At 37.5% G+C, this 13,400-nt stretch overlaps 1 protein-coding gene across 3 annotated transcripts in view; it reads left to right on the top strand.

Moving 5' to 3' along the window:
- USP33 (ubiquitin specific peptidase 33) overlaps positions 1-13,400 on the top strand; it is a 65,371-nt gene that overhangs the window by 11,486 nt on the left and 40,485 nt on the right. For all 3 annotated transcript variants that reach the window (XR_002345137.1, XM_021096451.1, XM_021096452.1), the window contains 4 exons: positions 10,356-10,487; positions 10,677-10,730; positions 11,160-11,222; positions 12,371-12,523. Coding sequence is in view for 2 of the 3 variants with exons in the window: in XM_021096451.1 (XP_020952110.1) it covers positions 10,356-10,487; positions 10,677-10,730; positions 11,160-11,222; positions 12,371-12,523 (402 nt within the window). In the remaining variant the exon portion in view is untranslated. The remainder of the gene's footprint in view (positions 1-10,355; positions 10,488-10,676; positions 10,731-11,159; positions 11,223-12,370; positions 12,524-13,400) is intronic.

Genomic DNA, 13,400 nt, shown 5'->3' on the forward strand with positions numbered 1-13,400 from the left:
TAGCGCCTTATTAGAAAAAAAATTAAAGTTATTCTGCAGCTTTAGATCTGTAAACTAGGATGGAGGAAACCTTAAGATTAGAAACTTAGGAGCTGTTATGAAATGAAGAGTTGTGTTTGATTATATAAAAATTAGAGCTAGAAGTATATGATAAGAAAGTTAATAATAATATTGACACCAAGGCATGTAGACTAATGGAATAACAGAGCTCAGAAACAATGCTCACATGTACGGTCATATTTTTTAAAATCTATTTTGAACTTTATCGAGGCATAATTGACAAAAATTGTATTATTTAAGGCATACAATGTCAGTTTCATATAAAAGTATACTGTGAAGTAATCACTACAATAAGCTAATCAACATTCATTACCTCACACAGTTACTTTTTTCTTGTCATTCCCCCCTTTCCTCTCTGGCAACCACCTGTTCTCTGTGTCTCTGAGTCTGTTTCTGTTTTGTTTTTTAGATTCACATATAAGTAAAATCATACAATATTTGTCCTTCTCATTCTGACTTATTTCATTTAGCGTAATACCCTCTAGGTCCATCCATACTATTGCAAATGGCAAGATTTCATTGTTTTTTTTAAATGACTGAGTAATATTCCATTGTTTATATACATCACATCTTCATCTGTTTATCTCTTGATGGACGCTTAGGTTGCTTTCCTGATTTGGCTTTTGTAAATAATACTGCATTAATATAGTGGTGCACTTGGAGTTCCCGTCATGGCTCAGTGGTTAATGAATCTAACTAGGAACCATGAGGTTGCAGTTTCGATCCCTGGCCTTGTTCAGTGGGTTAAGGATCTGGCATTCCAGGAGCTGTTGTGTAGGTCGCAGATGCAGCTCGGATCCTGAGTTGCTGTGGCTCTGGCTTAGGCTGGCAGCAGCAGCTCCGATTAGACCCCTAGCTTGGAAACCTCCATGTGCCGTGGGTGCAGCCCTAGAAAAGACCAAAAAAAAAAGAAAAAATAGTGGTACATATATATTTTTGAATTAGTGTTTTAATTTTCTTCATTAAAATTCAGAGTGGAATTGCTGGATTATATGATAGCTTTTTTTATTTTTGGCTGTACCTGTGGCGTGTGGAAGTTCCCAGGCCAGGGAATGAACCCCCACCACAGCAGTAACTAGAGCTACAGTAGTGACAATGCCAGATATTTAACTGCCTGAGCCACTAAGGAAATCCTGATAGTTTTTATTTTTTTGAGAAACTTCCATACTTTTTTCCGTAGTGGCTGTACAGCCTCACCAATGGTACATAAGGCCTCTCTTTTCTCCACATCCTTGCCAACACTTTGTGGCTTTTTGAAAATAGCCATTCTGACCAGTTGTAATATCCTGTTGTGGTTTTGATTTGCATTTGCCTGATGATCACTGGTGTTGAGCATCCTTTCATGTGTCTGTTGGATATCTGTTAAGTCTTTTTTGGAAAATGTCTATTTAAAATGCCTGTTTTTCACAGACATGGAGAACAGACTTGTGGTTGCCTGGTGAGGGGAATAGAGTGGAATGACTAGGAGTTTGGGATCAGTAGATGCAAACTTACATTTAGAATGAATAAGCAATGAAATCCTACTCTATGGAACAGGGAACTATATCCAGTCTTTGTGTTAGAACATGTGGTAGTTGTGACAGAACATGATGGAAGATAATATGAGAAAAAGAATGTATAGATATGTATGACTGGGTCACTTTGTACAGCAGAAATGGACACAACATTGTGAATCAACTAGAAACTAGAAACTAAAAAACTAAACTATAAAATAAAAACTGAAAAAACTAAAAAAAATTTTAAAAGCCTATTTTTTAATCAGACTGGTTTTTTTTGATGTTGGGTTGTAGGAGTTCTTTGTATATTTTGGATATTGACCCCTTATCAAATATATTGTTTGCAAATATATTCTCTTGTTTGGTAGGTTGAGTTTTCATTTTGTTGATAGTTTCCTTTGCTGTACAAAAACTTTTGGGGGAGTTCCTGTCGTGGTGCAGTGGTAACGAACCTGACTAGTGTCCATGAGGATGTAGTTTCGATCCTTGAACTCACTCAGTGGGTTAAGGATCTGGTGTTGCTGTGGCTGTGGTGTAGGCCAGCAGCTACAGCTCTGATTCGACCCCTAGCCTGGGACCTTCCATGTGTTGCAGGTGCAGCCCTAAAAAGACAAAGCAAACAAAACTTTAGTGTGACGTAGTCCCACTTGTTTATTTCCATTGCCTGAGGAGACTTATTCAAAAAAATATTGCTAAGAAAGTCAAAGAGTGTAAGGCCTATGTTTTCTTCTAGGAATTTTATAGTTTTAGGTCTTACATTTAAGTCTTTAATCTATTTTGAGTTTATTTTTGTATATGGTGTGAAAAAGTAATCCAGTTAGACTCTTTTGCATGTGGCTGTCTAGTTTTTCCAGCACCCTTTATTGAAGAGGCTGTCATTTCTTCATTGTATATTTTTGCCTCCTTTGACATTTTAACTGACTGTACATGTAAGTATAGCTTTATTTTTGACTTCTCTGTTCTGTTCCATTGAGCTATGTGTCTGTTTTTATGCCAGTATAATGCTGTTTGATTACTGTAGCTTTGTAATATACTTTGAAATCAGGGAGCATGATACTTGCAGCTTTGTTCTTTCTCAAGATTATTTTGGCTGTTTGGAGTCTTGTCGTTTCCATATACATTTTAGAATTACTTCTTTTAGTTTTGTGAAAAATGCCTTTGGTATTTTGACAGGGATTGCTTTGGATTTGTAGATTCCCTTGGGTATCTTTTAGCAACATTAAGTCCTTTTAACAATATTAAGTCTTTTAGTCTGTGAGCACAATATATCTTTCCATTTATTTGTGTCACCTCCAGTTTTTTTCATCATTTTCTTATAGTTTTTGAATACAGTTCTTTTTCCTCCTTCATTCCTAGTTAGTTTTTTTTTTTTTTGTCTTTTTGTCTTTTTGCCTTTTCTAGGGCTGCTCCTGTGGCATATGGAGGTTCCCAGGCTAGGGGTCTGATCGGAGCTGTAGCCGCCAGCCTATGCCAGAGCCACAGCAACGCGGGATCCGAGCTGTGTCTGTGACCTACACCACAGCCCATGGCAACGCCAGATCCTTAACCCACTGAGCAAGCCAAGGATCGAACCCATGATCTCATGGTTCCTAGTCACATTAGTTAACCGCTGAGCCACAGTGGGAACTCCGTTCCTAGTTACTTTTTGATGCTGTTGTAAATAGGATTGTTTTCTTAATTTCTTTCTTTTTTTTTTTTTTTTTTTTTTTGTCATTTTAGGGCTGCACCAGCCGTATATGGACGTTCCCAGGCTAGGGGTAGAATCGGAGCTACACCTGCCCACCTACATCACAGCCATTGCAGCGCCAGATCTGAGCCGCATCTGTAACCTACACAGCTCATGGCAACACTGGATCCTTATCCCACTATGTGAGGCCAGGATCAAACCCGCAACCTCATGGTTCCTAGTTGGATTCTTTTCCGCTGTGCCATGACGGAACTCCCTTAATTTCTTTTTCTGATCATTTTTTGTTAGTATATAGCAACAAATTTCTATTTCTTATATGTTAATTTTGTATCCTGCAACTTTACTGAATTATTCTAACAGTTTTTCAGTGGTGTCTTTAGAATTTAATAAAATGGCAAATCTAGAAGGCTATAAAATTCATGAAAAGACACTCAATTTCACAGGTTGTCAAGGTAATGCAAATTAATCTCATGCTCTACTGACTGAACTAGCCAGGTGCATCAAGGCAATGCAAATTAAAATACTAGTGAAATATATTGGAGTTCTCATCGTGGTGCGGTGGTTAACGAATCCGACTAGGAATAATGAGGTTGCGGGTTCGATCCCTGCCCTTGCTCAGTGGGTTAAGGATCCGGCGTTGCCATGAGCTGTGGTGTAGGCTGCAGACACAGCTCGGATCCTGTGTTGCTGTGGCTCTGGCGTAGGCTGGCAGCTACAGACAGCTCTGATTCGACCCCTAGCCTGGGAACCTCCATATGCCACTGGAGTGGCCCAAGAAATGGCAAAAAGACAATAATAATAATAATAATAATAATAAAACAAAATAAAATACTAGTGAAATATAACAATATGCCCATCAAATGACAAAAGTGAAAAAAAAAAACTATTGCTAGAAGAGAAAATGGTGTTACTGTGAAAGAAATGGTATTTCCTTATGAGTGGAAATGTGAGTTCTTATAGCATTTTTGGAAAGTAATCCTGCAAAATCTGTTTATAAACTGGCCTATATAATACAAATATGAATACAATGGCCCATCCATTATATGTGTTTTTTTTTTTCTTTCTTTCTTTTTAGAGCTGAATTTGAGGCATACGGAAGTTCCTGGACTAGGGGTCAAATCAGCTGCAGCTGCTAGTTTAGGCCACATTCAGAGCAGTGCCAGATTTGGCCACGCTGGATCCTCAACCCACTGAGTGAGGCCAGTAACCAGACCTGCATCCTTATGGATACTAGGTGGGTTCTTGAACCACTGAGCCACAACAGGAACTTGGGTTTTGTTTGTTTCGTTTGTTTGTTTTTAAGGCTATACCTGCGGCAGATGTAAATTCCTGGGTTAGGGGTCATATTGGAGCTGCAGCTGCAGGCCTCTGTCAACAGCCACAGCAGTGCAGGATCCAACCTGCATCTACGACTTATGCCACAGTTTGTGGCAACATTGGATCCCTAACCCACTGAGCGAGGCCAGGGATTGCACCTGTATCTGCAGGGACACTCTCTTGGGTTCTTAATCCTCTACGCCACAACAGAACTCCCTACATGGATTTTTTAATTGCAGAATACGAAAACAAAGTGTCTATTATTAGAAGAATCGATTGAATAATTTATGCAGTGTATGCATCCATGTGTAGATGCACTTCATGTGTATCCATGAAATATTTGACCTAAAGGGATGGCTTGTAAAGTGTTGACAAAGATGACCATGTATGTCTCTTTATCTGTATTTGTGTATGATCTATATGAATATGGAAAAATAATGAAGCATACATGCAAGTTGTACAGTACAGGTATGTTGGTGATAAATTCTTTCAGCTTGTGTAGGTTTAAAGAATTTGGGGGTTTTTTTGTCTTTTTTTTTTTTTTTTTTTTGTCTTCCGTATGGTAGTTGCATATGGAAGTTCCCAGGCTAGGGGTTGAATCGGAGCTATAGCTGCCAGCCACAGCCACAGCCACACTGGATCTGAGCCAGCCCTATACCACAGCTCCTGGCAATCCTGGATCCTTTCATCTTCATGGATCCTCGTCGGGTTCGTTACCTCTGAGCCATGATGAGAACTCCTGCCTTTGTTTTTGCAAGATGTTTTCCTAGGTAAGGAATTCTAGGTTGACAGTGTTCCTTCAGTAAACCATAAAGATGTTGCTCCTGTGCCTTCTGGCTTACATTGTATTTAGTATACATTATGGGTCTTTGGGGGTTGCTTTTAAGATTTCCTTTGTATTACTGGTTTTCAGCAACTTGTTCTTGCTATGCCATGGTATAATTTGTTCTTATGTTTATCTTGTGCCTCAAGGTTGTGTTGCTTCAATTTAGAGGTTTTCAGCTTTCATCACATTTAGACTTTTCCACCTAGCTAAGTGATGCTCGTATTTAATTTTCTCAATTTCTATTTCAGTTTGGATAATTTATTTTGCTGTGTCTTTAAGTTCATTACTGTTTTTCATTGTCTTACCTACTTTTATCTCATCCATTGAATTTTCCACCTCATACATATTTTTTTTTAACATCTAGAAACTTGATTTGGGTCTTTTTTCTGTCTTTCATCTCCCTTCTTAACGTATATAACCTATATTCTATTGTCTGTGTTATTCTGGGCCTCTTTTTTGCTCCCCACTGTGGGTCAGATTTTCTTTTGTATGTGTTATAATTTTTGATTGGATGCTAGACATTTTGATTCTTGCCTTGTCAGGTGCTGGTTTTTGTCATTCCTTTAAATGTTCTTCTTTGTTCTGGACACAGTTAAATTCCTTGGGAACAGTTTGATCCTGTAATGCTTGCTTTTGAGCTTTTTGAAAGCAGAACTAAAGTAGTCTAGGGATCATTTTTTTTCCTCAATACTGAGGCAGTACCCTCCTGAGTACTCTCTTTTATTCTCTTTGTATTATGAAATCATTTAATGCTGACTGGTGGAAACAAAAACGGGTCTGTATTGGTTTTGAGAATTGTTATACCGGCTCCTTTCCAGGAGTTCTTACACCTGCTTAGGGTAGTTTAATCATATTAACATACTCATCAGTACTCAGAAAACTTAATGGTAAGCCCTTTACAAATCTCTGGAGTTCACTTGCTCTCTGTTCAGTTCTTCTGTTACACTGCCCTGTAAATTCTTGCAACTTTGGCCTCCTGAATTTTCAATTCTGTCTCTTCAACTCAAAGAGACCACCAAAATCTCTCTGGGTTTTCTTCTATCTGTACTGTGGCCTAGAAATTCTCTCCAGGCAGTAAATTGGGGCACTCATGTAGTTTTTATCTTCTTATGAATCTGTCTTGCACTCCCTGTTGTCTGGCTACTGAAAACCATTATTTTATATATTTTTGTCTTGTTCGTTAGTTATTTAAGGTGAGAGGGTATACCTGGTCTCTCTATTACTCCATTATGGCTGGAAGTGGAAGTAATTGGATAAGAAGGAAGAGGGAAGAGATATCTAACCACAAAAAGAAGTGAGAAGTGGGTAGGAAACCTTCCCCCATACGTAAATTTAAAATGGAAAATATTAACAAATTTTTTAACCTTTTAGAAGATTATAATTGATTTACAGTGATGTGCCATTTGCTGCTGTACAGCAAAGTGACTCAGATATACATATATATACATTCTCTTTCTTAAATTATCTCCCATCATGGTCTATCCCAAGAGCCTGGATATAGTTCCCTCTGTTGTACAACAGGACCTCATTGCTTATCCATTCTAAATATAATAGTTTGCACTGCTAACCCCAATTACACTTCCATCCCTCTCCCCCCACCTACCCCCACCGTTGGCAACCTCAGTTCTATTTATGTCTATGAGTCTGTTTCTGTTGTATGGATGGTTCATTTGCCACATTTTATTTATTTATTTATTTTTTATTATTATTTTTTTTGCTATTTCTTGGGCCGCTCCTGTGGCATATGGAGGTTCCCAGGCTAGGGGTCAAATCGGAGCTGTAGCCACCGGCCAGAGCCACAGCAACGCGGGATCCAAGTCACGTCTGGGCCTGGACGTGACTTGTTGTTCAGTTTTGTGTGTTTGTACATTTTGGAGATTAAGCCCTTGTCAGTTGCATCATTTGCAACTATTTTCTCCCATTCTGTAGGTCATCTTTTCTTTTTTATGATTTCCTTTGCTGTGCAAAAAGCTTGTATGTTTGGTTAAGTCCCATTTGCTTGTTTTTGTTTTTATTTCTATTGCCCTGGGAGACTGACCTAAATAGTCATTCAGTCATGAATTATACAAATTAATTCAAACATTTGTTTACAAACATTTGTATAATTCATGTCAGACTCTGTTTTGCCTATGTAATCTTCTAGGAGTTTTATGGTGTCATGTCTTATTCTTAAGTTTTTAAGCCATTTTGAGTTTCTTTTTGTGCATAGTATGAGAGTGTGTTTTAGTTTCATTGCTTTACGTGCAGCTGTCCAGTTTCCCCAAAACTGCTTGCTGAAGAGATTTTTTTTCTCATTTTATATTCTGGCCTCCTTTGTTGAAGATTAATTGAACATTGGTGTCTGGGTTTATTTTTGGGCTCTCTATTCTGTTCCATTGATCTGCATGTCTGTTTTTGTGCCAGTACCACACTGTCTTAATTACTGTTGCTTTGTAATATTGTCTGAAGTCTGGGAGAGTAATGCCTCCTGCTTTGTCTTTTTTCCTCGGGATTGCTTTGGCAATTCTGGATCTTTTAGGGTTCCATATACATTTTTGGATTATTTGTTGTAGTTCCATTTAACAATTTTTTTTTTTTTTTTTTTTAGGGCCACACCTGTGGCATATGGAGGTTCCCAGACTAGGGGTCTAATTGGAGCTACAGCTGCCGACCTATGGCACAGCCACAGCAATGCCAGATCCAAGCCATGTCTGCAACCTGTACCACAGCTCATGGCAATGCCGGATCCTTAACCTACTGAGGCTAAGGCCAGGGATCGAACCTTCATAGTTCCTAGTTGGATTCGTTTCTGCTGAGCCGTGACAGGAACTCCTCTTTCGCAATTTTTTTAAGTTTAACTTCATGCTCTGAAAGTCAGGACATGGCATACTTAATATTATATAGTATTTTAATATTTAGAGATAAAAACTTATTCAGTATTAAATATCCCAGTGTGATTCTTCTTGTATTTTGTACATTGCAGTAATTATTGGACTTAACTGTTTGATTTGATGTTATAGAACCCTTTTGTTTAATGTGCTTACTATTGTGTTAATATTTCAGCATATTTATAACTTTTTTTTTCTGGAAACTTCCTTAATTTTTTTTCCCAAATGATGTTCTCAAACCCTAAAGATGAATGAAGGGCATGAAATGCCCTATTAATAAGAATGTGCAGTCCTCAAGTTCCCTTGTGATGCAATCTGGCATTGTCACTGCAGTGGCTCAGGTCACTGGTGTGATGTAGGTTTGATCCCTGTCCTGGGAACTTCTACACACGATGGGTGTGGCTAAAAGTAAATAAATAAGTAAGAATGTGCAGGCCAGAGAAGACCTGGAAATTCTTACTGAATTGGACTTGAGACTTTTACTTGGAAGCCACTCACTTAAACCATTTGTAAGACAATCTATGCCTTGAATGCTATATATTAGTTCTGTGGTTCATAAGGCTTGCAGTGGAGATAGGTAAAATTTTATAATGTTGTAGTACACTGTGATGTTTTAGAAGAAGTTCAGTGTATTGGGATTGCAAGATACTTTGCCTTCTGTTTACTTTTTTTTTGGCTTTTTGGCTTTTCGTCTTTTCAGGGCCATACCCAGGCATATGGAGATTCCCAGGCTAAGGGTCAAATCGGAGCTACAGCTGCCGGCCTATACCACAGCCATAGCAGTGCAGGATCCGAGCCATGTCCGTGACTTACACCACATCTCACAGCAACGCCGGATCCTTAACCCACTGAGCGAGGCCAGGGATCAAACCCGCCACCTCATAGTTCCTAGTTGGATTCGTTTCCACTGCACCACGACAGGAACTCCACCTTCTGTTTACTTTAATGGAGTCAAGGAAACTCCTGAAAAATATTAGGAAAATTATAAATGCTTAGGGAACTACCTCAGTCTTAAAACTGGTTGTCTCATAGTAGAGGGAGGTGTGAAACTCTATTGGTTATATAAAAAAAACTGTATAAAGGATGGCACAAAATGCCTAATAAAATTTTGTGTTATGTGCAGTATTATGTGCTACACGCATGTACTACCACATTTAATCCTTAAAATACCTGGTAAGTTAGGTTTAACATTCTGCACTTACTGGTATCCTCAGGTCTGTTTGACTTTAGAGTCCTTGACTCTTACGCATGAGATAAATAGGTGGATTTATTCCAGGTTTGCCAGATATTAATAATGTGGTCTCAGCGAGGTTTTCCCCTCTTAGACTTATATAGATGAAAATAATATTGGTGCCTATCTCACGGTTGTTGAAAGGATCACATGATATATGGTTCTCAACCTGGGACTTGGTCCCCTAGAGAACATAATCTTATACTACTTAGTGACATTGGTTATCAAAGCTCAGAGTGGTAGTGAGGGTATTTTGGCATCTAGTGAGTAGAAGGAATGTTGCTAAATATCCTACATTGTACAAGACAACACTCCACGACAGAGGATTATCTGGCCTAAAGTGTCAGGGGTGCCGTAGTTGAGAACCTCTGATATAAAGTGACTATCCTAGTTTATTGCTAGGATACCAAACCATTTCATTTATACCATCAGTAGGGGCTGCTGCTAAGTGTGAGAATGAAGGTTTCCATTTGAATTTTTTTCCTTTCAATTCCTATTCTAGCCTAAGAATTAATCTTTTTAAAAGAAAAATAAGAGATTAAAAATGCTTAAGTTGAATAACCTTACTTTTTCCCTTTTATTTACCTCTAAAAAGAGAAATGGAAGGAAGGGGGAAAATTGGCAAAAGTAATGGAGAAACAAACTTAAATTGACTTACAGCTATCAATTTTAGTAAAATGATTACTTAGTAGAGAAATTTTCTGCATTGAAATTAACTTCCGTTTTGAAAGTAACCTAGGTATATTTGAGAGTAGACTCTTTTGTAGGGCAAATTTGTTCATATGGATGCCCCTTATTTTATCTTTTATTTTAATAATTTTAAAAAATACTAGCACTTTAAAAATTAACTTTTCTGGCCATTTTCTTATAGGTATTACCTCATTTGGAAAGCCTTGAGAAACAGGAAAACATTTCTAACAAAATGTCAGCTTTTCGAAGTCATTGTCCACATTTGGATTCAGTTGGTGAAATAACAAAAGAAGATTTAATACAAAAATCTCATGTAAGATAGAGGGCTTTTTTCCTGCCTTTAAAAAATCATAATCATTTTTCTCCTAAATGTGTTTTTTATAAATTACTGCAATATTCTATGTTTATGAATCTCAGTTTTTTATGTATTATCTTCGTGAACATATGTGTTTGGCTGGGTTAATATAATGGTAATGTTTTCTGTGTGATTTTCATTTCATAGGGTTGTTGTCAGGATTGTAAAGTCAGAGGACCAAACCTCTGGGCATGTCTGGAGGTATGTGTATGTTTCTTCTCTAAGTTTGATATTATATAACTTCATATTCGAATAAGGATAACTAGAAGTTTTTTTATACACTTAAAGGATTTCATAAATGAACCTACTTCAAAAAGATCATTATTGATTATAAAAATTAGACCTCAGACTATGGGTTTTACCCTGTGGTGCTTTTGCAGTTTAGTGAATGACCAGAATATTTTACACTTGATTTTTATTAGCGGTGACATATCTTTTAGCTTGGAAATATTCTGGTTATATTCTTTTGTGCCTAATACTCTTGGTTAAAATAAATTGACTTTGGAAGTCATTTAGTCATTAAATTAAAACATGTGATCAAAACTGTATTGTAAATACAATTGTAATACTATTGTTGTAAATATACATATTATAAAGTACTTATTTTCCTTTTTTATGTAATCATTATAGAATAGATGTTCATATGTTGGCTGTGGTGAATCACAAGTAGATCACAGCACCATTCATTCTCAGGTATGTATATAGAAAAATTTCGTGCAAGACATTTTTTTTGTGAGAGCATGAAGGAAAGGGAAGGAAAGCAAATACAACATGGTTAATTCAAGTTGTAAATTAAAGTTTTGTCCCTTTAAAAAAAAAATGATGAATTAAACCTTAGCTTATAAAGGGGTGGGGAGAGGAATTCCTTAGAAAAGCAATATTAGAATGAGGTTGTAATTAAGAGAGTAGTGATTTAAGAAGTGTACCCCAAGATATGTGGAGGTAATAGCCTGAATATTAGGAGGATATGGAAGTTGAAGAGTGGATACCTAGGCTTATGACAGTGCCTGGCTGACTTCAAGGCTCTATTCCTATGACCTTTTCCTGTACATCCTTGTAATTGGAGTCCCCTTTCTACTTCACCCTGGTTATCTGTTGCTCCTCTGTAATTCTGGCATGCCTCTTTTACAGTTTTAGCTAGAACTCCCATTATAGACTATGAATTTCTTGAGGAAGAATTTTTTTCATATTGACAGTTCTTGACAGCATCAGCTGTCTCTCAACCAGGGTTCATCAAGAGAATCAAGTCTGACTACACCAAGGCTATTAAGCATCATTGTTCATAGTTAATTTACTTCTCTTTGGGGCATGTAGAATGGTGGTGCTATTCTTGGGAGAATTGAGAAAATAGTTACTCAAATCATTTTCTGTAGGGCATTATCCTCTTGCAGAACTTCACTTGGCAAAAAGGCTGGAGTGTCATATATCCAAGATCATATGTTCATTTTTGCTTGAGCTGTTTATACTTTGATTCACGTCATTTCCATTCTTTTGCCATTCTGATCTCTTAGAATAGTTACTCTGATATTGTCAGTTATTTTCTTGTATTATAATTACTTGCTAACTGCAGAGCAGAGTCTTATAATAACTCATATTTATCTTTATAATGAATAGTGGTGAAAATGACAATAGAATAACTTCTGGAGTAGACTTAGATATTGTTACAATTCGTTATGCTTTAGCAGTTTAAATTTTTTTTGTGTGCTCTAGTTTAAATCTTCTCTTGAGTATATTATTATTCATCAAAGATCAACAGTTTATCTTCTATGATCTTTTGAAATATTTTCAACTGTAACAAATTTTATTTCCTCTTCTCCCTTTCCCATGAATTTATATAACAGGAGACAAAACATTATCTAACTGTGAACCTTACTACTCTTCGAGTATGGTGTTATGCTTGTAGCAAAGAAGTATTTTTGGATAGGAAATTAGGAACTCAGCCTTCATTGCCTCATGTAAAACCGCTTCACCAAACACAGGAAAATAGTGTCCAGGTAATAATATAAATCTAAATAATTAAAATATCAAATATTTTCAGGTAATAATTTCAGAATTTGTTATGTAGGTTTTTTTGTGTTTTTGTTTTTTGTTTTTTATTTTTTTGCCTTTTTTAGGGCTGCACCCATGGTATATGGAGGTTCCCAGGCTAGAGGTCGAACTGGAGCTGTAGACATTGGCCTGCGCCACAGCCACAGCCATGCCAGATCCAAGTCATGTCTATGACCTACACTATAGCTCACGGCAATGCCGGATCCTTAACCCACTCAGTGAGGCCAGGGCTTGAACCTGCATCCTCATGGATACTAGTCAGATTCATTTCCACTGAACCACAACGGGAACTCCAAAAAATGTGTTATATAGTTGAAATTTAAAAAGAACCCTACTGGAGTTTCCTGGTGGCCTAGTCCTTAAGCAATGTCACTGCTGTGGCTCTGATTTAATCCCTGGCTTGGACTTCTGTATACTATGGGTGCAGCCAAAAAAAAAAAAAAAGAGGAAGAAAAATTGGCTTCTAACTTATTCTGATCATATGCTTCATATGGTTTAATTAACACATCAGTGAGTTTTTTCCTCATGTGTTTTATAGAAATCACATTTCTGTAATTGTGGGTTTTGATTTGTTTTTGTTTTTTGGGCAGGGCTGTGGGGGGGACTGTGTCTGTGGCGTGCAGAAGTTCCCAGACGAAGAATGGAACCCCGGCCACCAGGGAACTTGCCATAATTTTTGGGGTTTTTTTGTTTTGTTTTGTTTTGTTTCGTCTTTTTAGGGCTGCACCCATGGCATATGGAAGTTCCCAGGCTAGGGGTCAAATCGGAGGTGTAGTTGCTGGCCTATGCCACAGCCGCAGCAATGCCAGATCCGAGCCATGT

This window comes from Sus scrofa, chromosome 6 (genome assembly GCF_000003025.6).
Source record: "Sus scrofa isolate TJ Tabasco breed Duroc chromosome 6, Sscrofa11.1, whole genome shotgun sequence".
Lineage (NCBI taxonomy): Eukaryota > Metazoa > Chordata > Mammalia > Artiodactyla > Suidae > Sus > Sus scrofa.